Source organism: Populus alba, chromosome 17, assembly GCF_005239225.2.
Source record: "Populus alba chromosome 17, ASM523922v2, whole genome shotgun sequence".
NCBI classification, from domain to species: Eukaryota; Viridiplantae; Streptophyta; class Magnoliopsida; order Malpighiales; family Salicaceae; genus Populus; species Populus alba.
In genome coordinates, this window is record NC_133300.1 from 7,959,880 (window position 1) to 7,971,323 (window position 11,444).

The 11,444-nt window shown below is 37.3% G+C and overlaps 1 protein-coding gene across 5 annotated transcripts; it reads right to left on the reverse strand.

Moving 5' to 3' along the window:
• Positions 1–1,967: 1,967 nt before the first annotated feature.
• LOC118048708 (3'-5' exonuclease) lies at positions 1,968–7,796 on the reverse strand. Of its 5 annotated transcripts, XR_004687516.2 has the most exons (9): positions 7,496–7,796; positions 6,104–6,441; positions 5,396–5,575; positions 4,272–4,402; positions 4,000–4,161; positions 3,172–3,282; positions 3,014–3,090; positions 2,652–2,880; positions 1,968–2,425 (listed from the first exon to the last, which is right to left on the reverse strand). XR_004687516.2 is itself a non-coding variant. In XM_073405602.1 (8 exons), the coding sequence occupies exons 2-7, from the start codon at positions 6,414–6,416 to the stop codon at positions 3,016–3,018; spliced, it is 972 nt and encodes a 323-aa protein (XP_073261703.1). In that variant the 5' UTR covers positions 6,417–6,441; positions 7,496–7,796; the 3' UTR covers positions 2,530–2,874; positions 3,014–3,015. The 5 variants fall into 5 exon arrangements, 3 of the variants coding, with proteins under 3 accessions (XP_073261703.1, XP_034914401.1, XP_073261702.1); XM_073405602.1 differs by lacking the exon at positions 1,968–2,425 and having other exon boundaries at positions 2,530–2,874; XM_035058510.2 differs by lacking the exon at positions 1,968–2,425 and having other exon boundaries at positions 2,530–2,880.
• Positions 7,797–11,444: the final 3,648 nt, after the last annotated feature.

Here is an 11,444-nt window from a genome sequence, read left to right on the forward strand (position 1 = left end):
CTGGGTTAGGGTTCTTCTTCATTAATAATTTCCTTCTTCTTCTTCCTCCTTTTTTCCTCCTCTCTTCATATTATGAATTACTACACCATTTTAACTCTACCAAGATCCCTTTCGTTATGGAGAAGTTAATTATTTGAGGGGAAAGAACAAGATTTTCTTGATAAAATACAAAATCAGAGAGAATAGTAAGAGATTTCGTGTTAGAACAAATGACATGAAGAAGGGGGGAAATAGAAATGGGAAATTGAACTGAAAAACCAAAGCTAAGTGATGGCTTTGGTTGGATCGAGAGTTTATTATAAGTTTGTAACGTGCATGACAATTATAGTAGAAAGTGTCTAAAACGATGCCACGTATGGGAGAAAGGGTATTCCTACTCGCACAGAAATAGGAAATTACGAGCCAGGTGGCCTCGTTTCAACGCAGGTCGGATAACGGATACTATCAATATGTTTTTTCTGGGGTATAAAAAAATTAATTGTAAATTAAATTTTTTATTTAATTAAATGATAATTAAATTTATTTTTTTAAGTAGAGTGATAATTAAAGAAATTTTGAAACAAAATGATTTGCTAGTATACTTTCTCCTTTTCTTATTATTTTTTCTCTAAAAATTATGTAATTTATTTGTTGTAATAAGAACAAATTAAAAAAAAATTGGACCATAAGGATAAGAAATGTATATGTCTAATTAAAACTCTTTTATATCTCATCAACGATCTCTATTTTTTTGGCTTTTTTTCTAGAATATTATTTCTTAAACAACACCTTATAAAAATAATAATTATTATAATAATAATAATAATAAACCAAGTTTTAATTACAATAAAAAATATTTTGATGATTTTAACATGAATGTAATCAAAACATATAAGAACAATACACTGCCTGTATGTTGTCGCGTGTAACATTTTAGCAATGTTATCAAACATGTCATGTGTGTGTTTGTATTTGAGGTGGAGATTGAGGTTTGGGTGTGGGACCCATTAAAAAGCAAGAAAAAACAAGTAAAAATAGCTTTTTATGGTTGAGGTTTGTGCATAAATAGATTGTACCCAACCACAACTTCAATCAAAAAAACAAAAACAAACACACTCATAGTCTAATAGGTAAACTTGAAGACCCCTTTTCTAGTTTAAGTTTCAACTTGTGACAGCCGGGTCAAAACACAGTTTCACTGCAAAAAAAAATATTTTAAAATGGCATCGTTTAGCACTTATATATATATATATATATATATATATATATATATATGACCAATTGATCGTTTTCTCTCTCACCGGCATTTTTTTAGTGGCTCTCTCTTACATGTAAAATGGAATTGTGATCCAAAAAGTCAGCCGATTTGTTGTCATGTCCTTTTCTCTCTAATTTCTTACATGCTAATTATAGATAAAAGGCCTCCTAATTTCTTCCAATCCTCTCTCTTACATCTCTCCCACATTAGTTGAACTCAAAGCTAGGAGGCTTCCATGACTTTCCACCCATTTTATAAACCTTATGAAAACCACATTCTGAATTTATTGTTGAGTGTGTGATTAACAATGCGACTGTCAAAATTTAAAATTCAAGAACTCAATTTATATGATGGCTTGTGATGATGTTGGAACCCAACTAGATTGGTTATTTCTTTTGGAAAAGATTAATTGGAGATCTTGAGGTCTGTATTCAGAGCGAGCATGGCTAGAAGTTCTACGCAAAGCTCTCACGATCCAAGAGAAATAAAAGAGAACAGTCTAGTCCAGAAGTGGAAACTAACCAGATTCTAGGAGTGACCCTACTGCTGAAAATAGCAGTGTGGTAGAAGAAACGGTACAGAAATTCATCTTCACTGCTGCAAAAATGGCGACACATGAAAACAAAAAAGTATAATTTGAGAGAAGACAGTAGACAGCTACACCTAAAAAAAGAGACAAATCATCATTACTGTCGAAATGGAATGGTTCTATATGATTTTTTAAAAAAAAAATAAAAAAACTATTAGCCTAGTAAAGTAACAGACGAATCCATCACTGCTGGAACGCTGTTTTTTGTGACGTTTTGCATGGCCAGAAGTTTGTGTATACGACAGCAGCAAATCTTTACTGATGAATTTGATGGTTTTATAACTATACTTTCTGCCCTAAGACAACAAGAGGGGGAGATGGACATGAAGGGTTTCCAAAATCTGTCTCTTTAATTAACACCATGTACTAGGCATGTGAGGTGTTGGATTTTCCCTTTGATTTGAACCGGGAAATTCGGGGATCCATGGTCCATGATTAAGACAAATGATGATATAAAAGATTATGCTTTTGAAAAACAGTTTCTACTGTGTAACTTGGTGGTCCAAGTTGAGAATATAAACCTCGTGCCCCATGCATGTCGCTTCCTTTTATTGTAATCTTTCCAAGCTATGGCCAAAGTTTTTTATGCGGAAGAATACCTACAATAACTAGAAAGAATTAAAACAGGGAAAAAAAAAAAAGAAGAGCTTTAGAGACAAAAGGTTAAAGAATTAAAAGAAAAAGGAAAAGTTAAGAAGAAAAGAGAATTCAAGAAGGAAAATCTGTAAAAGTAAAACATATAAATAGGATAATTCTAAAACATCTAATTATTAGACTCAACCCATCAATTAAAATTATCTAATATAAAAAACTCGAATAAATTACATAAAATAATGAGATAGATCCCAATAAACTCAGTCTCCCAACCAAAAAACAATGGGTTGGGCTACCCTCCGTCATCGATAATCATACGAGTGCGTAAATAGTGTCTCAGATCTTATGTCCCATCAGTTTTCCACCCCGAGGCCCAGCTAGGCACGGATGGAGGTCCCGTCCAGTTGAAGTAAAGATAGAAGGATGCAGTCAGTCCAGGAATTGAGCTTATTAACTGAGACTGATAAAAAAAAATGGGATGATGAGAGTAAACTCCTTTGGAGGCATTATTTCTTAATGATAAACAAATAATGGTGCAAAAAATTCCGAAAGAATTTAACTCAATGCGGTCATTTGTACAGTAGTATACATACCATTATGTTGATTCAACTTTCAGTTCCTTACTTGTAGGGTCAGTAGCATCCTTTGCATCTGGGAGGCTCTTTAACACCTGTGTGACAACAAGAAAATTGATGTCAGCAACATCACCAACAACAGCAGTAAATGTGAAAGAAGATTCACGGATATTTACTTGGTATAGTTGCCAAGAAGCAAAAGCATCAGTAGCAGCATATTGTAGTTGTTCTTTTGATAGAACATCAACTTGCCAGTTTCCAAGTCTGATTTTGTTGGGCTTTTGAAGCTGCAAAGTTTCATCAACTTTTTTAGAATTTCTAAGAAACACAGCAGCGTAACTCGAGAAAATTAAATGCCAAGTAAACTACATTGTAAATGAAGCGCTTGTTTATGACCATGAGAAAGTGGTATTGGATCAATGTCAACCAGAAAAACCACAAACCAAGGTCAGATGGGGAAAATAGAAGACCAGAAGAGGATAAAACAAAAATGAGAAAGCAGGAAGACATGTAGAGCTAGGGTAACTCCATAAATTTTTTATTTGAAGAACAAATATATGGATGAAAGAAGAATGTACATGTAACATTCAGCCAATATGTGTGTGTTCTAGACAGGGTACAATGCCCTGTAGTTCTTAAATCTTTAGTGATGCGTTGCTTAGACTCTGCATAAGAAATACAATCAAAGCTTTTCCTTTCTGTTTCATATTTTTTTTCCCCTTATGAAGAAGGCAACAAAAATTTCCACTAGAAAAGCATAGGATCTGTATTTTCTGACCTATAAAGACAAATTTGGATTTATCACTATAATAGGCTGATCCAACAAAGCCAAAGCACAGTATCGGCATCAATTTGCGCTCCCAAAATTTTAAAACTGTTGATGGTCCAGGGAGAGTCCAGTGAATTGATAAAATTGCAAGACAAACATAATCAATTAGGGATACGTTTGAAAATATATTACTCATAGAATACTCGGGAGGCATCCAGTGAAATGTAATGGATACCTCTTTGCAAACAAGAATCTTTGCCAGAGCTTGAAGACCCCAAGTTTTAGGTTTTCCATCGAGCTTTTGATTTGCAAGATAAGAAAGGTCCTCCACTGATTTAACTGAGACATTATAATCTCTGAAAACCTTAGCACAGTCACCACCTATGCCAATTCCAACCTGAACATATGCCACACATTCAATGTAGACAATTAAATCCGTCATAAAAAAAGGGGGAAAGAAACCAAATGTAAAAGAAAATACAGAAGCCAGTGCAAGATCTCACTAACTTTTACAATTTTAGAATCCTCTAGAAGAAACTGCAGGCTTTGAGTGATTCCAGAATGAAAAATATGCATCACATGACAAAGACTAGTGTTCGCACATATCTGCATAACTGCAGCCTTTCCAGGCAACACGCCTGCAGATTCCAAGATTATCCAAGAAAAATATATTTCATGAAGGGAGAGGCAGCATGGGAAGGAACATGCTTGCAGAGAACAAAATTTCGATTCATTTTTCAATAATTTAGTTTAAGTACTACAACAAAATGCTATGGAACCCTACCTTTCTCTTCCAGAAGCACTGGGAAATCAAGAAAGAAAAAACTAATATTCTAAGTAATAATACTCTGGTTGTAAGAAAATGGGGTACATAACATAAGTTTGAAATGAAAGAACAAAAGTCAACTGCATTTATTTGATGCCATGCTGCAACGTAACAGTAGCTTGGTTGGTTATGAGTTTTATGTTTCTGATGTATACTGAAGGTGTTTATACCAAGCTACAATCCATGATAAAAATTGAGCATCAACAAAGAACAAGATTGCAGCATATGAATAAGAGATAAATTTCCATCAAGCAAAAGAGGAAGTGGCAAATGGAATAGTAAACATACATAGTCTACAACTATAAAATCCATAGGAGAATAAATTTAAGCATACAATAATCAATAAGCCTAATCAGTTTGTAATTAAAGTTCACATTCCCAAAGATCTCCTCCGACTCCAAGGAGCAGCAGGATAAAACATTAAACAAGAAGAAAATGTTCCCATAGACTTGATGAATCATAATTGCATAAGCATAATTGAGAGAGAGAAAACAGAAAATCAGTGACAAGGATGTTTAAAAGAAAACGGAAAGAAAAACAGGCAAATTCAATTGTTCCCTGAATAAATCTAAAATTAAAAGTGTGAAAGCTTCTATAGAGTAAGAGAATGTGCATTTTATCTTGTAATTCCCTTTTTCCAAAACAGAATATTTACAAAACTGCCAGCTTGGAGTGCTTGTTATGGCAGAGCATAATGCATCATCATAGGTTTATCAGACCTCAAGCAACATGAATCCATGAACTTGCTTGGATAGACCTGGCTTAAATTGACGAAAACAACTACCAAAATGAGTAACAAACAAACCTGTTGTAAATGAGGGCTTCCACTCAATATCAAAACCAATGATAACTCGATCCATTTCTCTCTTTTCAGCTTCAAGACTCTGTAAAAGCTCCCTTGCAGCTTTTTCTACCTCTATAGAAGTTCTGCTATACAAAATTTGACCCCCAAACTTCATTGCCGGGTATCTCATCTTCACATTACCTGCTTACACAAAACACAACAAACACATTGCCGTCCCACAAAATAATCAACATGAGTGCCAATTGAGGTTAAGAATTTAAAAAAAAAATCGTGTTAGTTGAAGCTTACTGAAAAGTTTAAAGCTTTGTATCAAATTATGGACCTCAGTGACAATTCATAAGCAATGCTCATAGAAGAGGGAGCTTCCATACATTATTTAATTAGAATATGAGCAATGATAACATGTAAACAGAAATTTGGTTAAAATTATATCAACATAACCCACATTGAAATCATTACATTAACATAATCAGCTGCCAAAAATGAAGTACTGCATCATTTCTAAATCCTAAATTCTATTTATTTCTTATTAAACCTTAACTATCACACGAACCTTACAGCAATGGACTGCAAACATCTAAAAGGAGAAACCATAGCCCAGAATGTTTTTACAGAAATCGAAAAACGGGTTTTAGAAAGAAAAGAAATTCAATTATAAATGAGATTAAAAGAAAAAAAGAGAAGAAAAGATGGGCCTAAAAAAGTTACCTTGACAAGGAGAAAGAGAAAAAGGTTTGGAGAGAGAGAAAATAGAATTGGGCAATTGGCGTCGAGTTTTTGGAGGTTCTTGATCCTTTTGTGGACTTGAATGTCGTTTCTTGATTACAGAAGAGGAAGGAGTTGTTGCAGCAGGAGTTGATGATGTTGAAGATGAAGATGAAGATGGTGTGGAGGATTGAAATGAGGCTTCGATTGCATCAATGGCTTCAAGTTCTTGGTCTGTCAGGGGCTGGTCCCAATCTAGGATTGGACTCCAATTTATTTTGCTGTTGTTGTTAGTCTCGTGTTGTCTGGAATTCATGGTACTTTCTGTTGTCAGTTCACCCCTGCTAAACAATATATAAGGAAGGTTAATTATTTATTTGTGTGGTTATTACTAAGATATTGTTATATTTTTTTAATTATTGATATGTCTATTATTTAAAGTTTATTTATTATTAGTTAAAGTCAGTAGAATGCATCGTAGCTTTGTGAGTCAAATTTAACTATTTTAAAATCAAAATATATTTTTATATTTATTTTTTAAAATATTAAGCACTTTAATAAATTTTTTATTAAATTTATAATGCATGCAAAATATTAAAAACTATTTCTTTGATTTTTTTGATATGCTAAATCATGCAGTGTATTTCTTTTATATTTTTTATATTAAAAAATGAAAAATGATTTTTTTTTTTTTTGAGAAACTTCTTCCTATACAGTTTAAATTATAAATCTATATGTTTTAAAAGAAAAATTATACATTGTTTTCATATTTTTTTAATTGATTAACTTAATAATGATAAATTTATAATTTCAAATATTAAATGTAAAAATAATGTGGAAGCCTAAAAATCAATTGCAAAATATCCTCCAAAGAACTAAAATTTAATTAAAATTAGACTAGGGTAATATTTTTGATAAAATACAATAATGTGTTTAATCAAACTAGTTTAATTAAGATATTATATCAAAACAAACTATTTATTTATCATTCACCAACCTAATAATTCAAAAATACCAAAAATCAACACAAATTTTGTCAATTTTACAAACATCATTCCAATTTCATACTAATTCAAATAAATCAACACAAAACTAAGCATAATTCATGGATTAATATTTAATATTCAAATCAATATAAACTCAAATATAATCAATGAACCAACATTTAATATTCAATCTCAATCCTAAAAATAAATTCACAATCCAACATAAATTATCAATTAATCTCAAATTAAAAATATATATCAATCCAAATAAACAATTTACAAACAATCCATAATTTATACATGATAATGAGCATTTTGTTCTAAATTTTATAATAATTTAGCGATTTATAAATAAAAAAATTGAAATTATAAGTTGACTTTCTAAGATGTTTAGGTGTCAAGAATCTACTAAGATCAAGAGTCGAGGGGTTATTGGGACAATAGTAACACGTGCACTACGCGCCACCACCATTATCGACCTTTGAATTCAGACATCGCAGCTGTTGGGAGGAGAGTGAGCTGGTGGGTCCAAAGCTCCTCTGTCTCCTTTTCACTTTTACATTGGCGGTGACACTTGTATCTGATCAAGGAAGGAGATTTGGCCTCCCAATGCTTCGGTCCTCTTGGTTTTTTTCCTTCTCCTTCAGCTCTCTTTACCGGTTGTTGTTGCTATCGATCATCATCGTCATTTGTGGCTGAGTTGGGATGCTGTTGTGTGTTAGGCGGAATCCGGTGACCGGTGATGAACTGATAATTGCTCAACGGAGGGATAAGCACACTGAGACACAATATTTTACGTGGTTCGGCAAAACTGCCTACATCCACGGGAGAGAGTCCATTTTATTAGAGTAGAGAAAGAATACAATAAATACATGGAGGAGGATCTAATCACTCAACTCCCATCTCTCTTGCTGCCTTGCAGCTCCTTTTTCTCTCTTCACTCTTGCACACACTCACGTTTGCTCTCACTCTCACATAGCTCTCTTTGTATGGTGCCTATTTATAGGCAGGATGGTGGCTTCTCTTCTTCTTTCTAGCAGCTGCACATGGGAGTGGGTGGCTGCCATCTTCTTCAACAAAGGCTGCTGCCACTTGCTTGGTGGTGGTGGCCACTTTGTCATGGTGGTGGGGTAGTCCCACTAATGGCAATACCTAACAATCACCCCCTTTGCCATTTATGTGGGCAATTGTCCTCTTGCTTCATCAGCACAAGCTTGCATTCTGCAGCTCTTCCAAGCTTACCATTCCGAGAGCGCTTGTGGCCAAGTTTACAGGTACTCGCCAAACCTTTGAATCACCAGAGTCACCAAAGCACACCTTTTCTCACACAAAAGGATCACTACAACCAGATGGTCTGCCACTTCACATCTGAAGAGTGTTAACGCTTGTCTCTGGGACACAACATTCCCCTTCGAGCGTATCATCCATGCTCGGTCCGGAATGATTCATCAAGCCTTACACCAAGGCTTACAACACCCCTTCAAACGGATATTCCAAGTGCGACAGTCATTATCTGAGTATCTCAATATGATCACAAGCCCACCACTCTTCCAAGAGTCTACTCATCCAGGAGTTGCGCCTGCCCTCTGTTCCACCCTAGGAACCACGCCTTACTTCTCCATGAGTCTCTCGCTCTTAGTCGTAAGAGTTCAGATAGCTCTCCACCTTTAACCATGGGGACAGCCCATTAAAGGTTGATCCATATCTATCTCCATACTCTGAGTATTACAATGCCATCACCGAGCTCACCACCTTGACAAGAGTCAACTCGTTTCCGGAACCTGCGCATGCCCTCTGCTCTTTCATAGCAGTCGCGTCTTAATGCTCCACAAGTTATCCACTTATTGTCTAAGGCAAATGTCTTCTAGCTCATTGATCTTTAGCATGGGGGCAATATCCATGAAAGTCAATCCTGCATTTGTCTTCATACTCATCATAGCCACTTCATTGGCTATCCACCTGTCCACTCATATCTAGCCATCACATTGGTTGATTTGGCTCTGGGGCGTTCTGAACTGGGCTCATATCGTGGCCCACACACCTTCTTCTTAGGTGTCTCCGCTCGTCGTCATACAGCGGTCTGAAATCTGGGCTCATATCATGGCCCTCACACCTTCTCATAAGGTGTCTCCGCTCATCGTCATATGGCGGTTTGAACTAGGCTCACATCGTGGCCCACACCTTCCATCTGAGGTGTCTACGCCCGTTGTCTTGGGCGACCTGATCTTGGGCTCATTTCATAGCCCTCACACCTTCTCTCTAAGGTGTCTTCGCCCGCTGTCATGGGGCGGTCTCATCCTCCTTTATTGGGGATGACTCTAGTGCCTCCAAGATTCTCTACCACCATGTGGACTTGGGAGAGATTACTGCCACTGACTACATAGAAAGAGAAAGTTGCGGTATACTCCTCGCAATCCTCCACCTCGATTTCTATGTTTGGAGCTTCTATGTCTTTCTGCTTGACAGCTCCTCCTACACCACTCTCTTTGGTGGCTTCGCCTTTCATCATAGGCGGTCGCCTTTTATCACAGGCATTTGCACCCCCTCAATTAGGTGCCTCTGCAACAGCTCATCTTTTCATCCTTGCATGCATTGGAAAGGTCCTCGCCTGTTGTCTTCATTAAGAGCATAAGAGACTTCATGTTGTACACAGTCTCTGCTCTGAGCTTCATCTGGGAACTCTTCTTCTCCTTGCACCTGTTGTCTCATTTCAGTACCTCGTTGGATCCCTCGGGTACTCTTGCACAATCTCCGTGTGCCCTCGTGCAATTTCTGTTCTCCAGATTTCTCCATATTCCTTGCTTATGTTTGACAGCAGCTCATCCTGTCACAACACCTGTCCAAGTCAAAATAGGGTGCCAATCTTCATTCCCTTGCTGTATTTATCTTCCATTATCAGGGTCTTCATCAATTCTCCCCTCGAGAAATCACAGTCACCGAATCTAACTTCTTTGGAGAAATCACCACTCCATCAGATCCTTGATCATACGGAACCCAACTATTCCCCTTGTGCCGTCATCCTACTAGTCTTCAACCGTTTCATTACAAACTGCTATATATACGAAAATAGTACCGTATGGATAATCCTTCCACTAAGCAAGTTCCCAGGAAAGATTGGAGGGGTCACAACGGTCCCGCTTAAAACCCAATCTCCTAGACAGAACTTCTTAGGCTATATCTATCCATTGTACTGTCTCTCCGTATATACAACCATTTGCTAGCTTTGTTGCGGCTTTCCTTTACAAGTGATCTGGGATATACAGGTTTAATACATGATTTCTCAACATCTAGCGAGACTACTAGTGTTTAGATTCGTCAAGATTGGTCTTCATCAATTTCCACTCTACACCTCAAATCGTCCACATCTCGGGTGTCCTGAGTGTCCCAATTTTGCCTTCCATCAAGGCATTACATTTTTCCATTTAACAGTTTAGCACATGTAATTGGGTAAACATGTGCACCTTCTTCTTCTTCATCTCCATCGACCTCAGTCCAGACCCTCAGATGCCTCCTGATCGGGCAATTCTCTTTCATAATTCACCACTGCCATTTTCGGTCTTGACTCTCAACAATCGGACCATACCATTGCATCCGGAATGATCAACTTAGCTGGAAACATGTCTTGAATCGTCCAAATCGCACATCAAACGGCTAAGATTTGATCAAAACAATCCTGGCCTGATCAACGGCTCAGATTCACTATCAGATCCGGTTGCACGTAGACTCTGCTGCACAGAATCCTTTCCCTCGGCTCGCGGCTCGGCTCGGCTCAGCGGCGCTAACGTGGCAGTGGGCCCCACTTAGCTGACGTCACCATTATGTCATGCTAATGTCATCATGGGTCATGCTTACTGTGCATGTTGACGTCACAATTACGTCATGATGACGTCATCCTTATCCGGGTCAGCCACGTGGGTCGGGTCGTCTGGTATTCGGGTCGGGTCAGCCCATCCGGGTGAAGAAGACGCGTGGCGCGCGTCTGCGCGCGTGGCCAGTCTCTTCGTCGGCGCGTGTGGCCATGTCCGGCGTCCGATTTCGACGCGGTTTTCACTAGTGGCTTCGTCTCGTCCTCCTCTACACAGTGGTATGGTCAAAACACAATTTTGACAACTTTCATTTTTGAGCAAAAATCAAACACCACTTTAACCATATGCTCTGATACCAATTGTTTGGCGGAATCCGGTGACCGGTGATGAACTGATAATTGCTCAACAGAGGGATAAGCACACTGAGACACAATGTTTTACGTGGTTCGGCAAAACCGCCTACATCCACGGGAGAGAGTCCATTTTATTAGAGTAGAGAAAGAATACAATAAATACATGGAGGAGGATCTAATCACTCAACTCCCATCTCTC

Excerpts from the sequence above, each read along its gene's own strand:
- LOC118048708 (XM_073405602.1), bottom strand. The coding sequence starts at position 6,416 with ATGAATTCCAGACAACACGAGACTAACAACAACAGCAAAATAAATTGG. Across the intron at positions 3,283-3,999 it reads AGATTCTTGTTTGCAAAGAG|CTTCAAAAGCCCAACAAAAT; the intron begins GTATCCATTACA and ends GAAACTTTGCAG. Across the intron at positions 3,091-3,171 it reads CTTCTTGGCAACTATACCAA|GTGTTAAAGAGCCTCCCAGA; the intron begins GTAAATATCCGT and ends GTTGTCACACAG.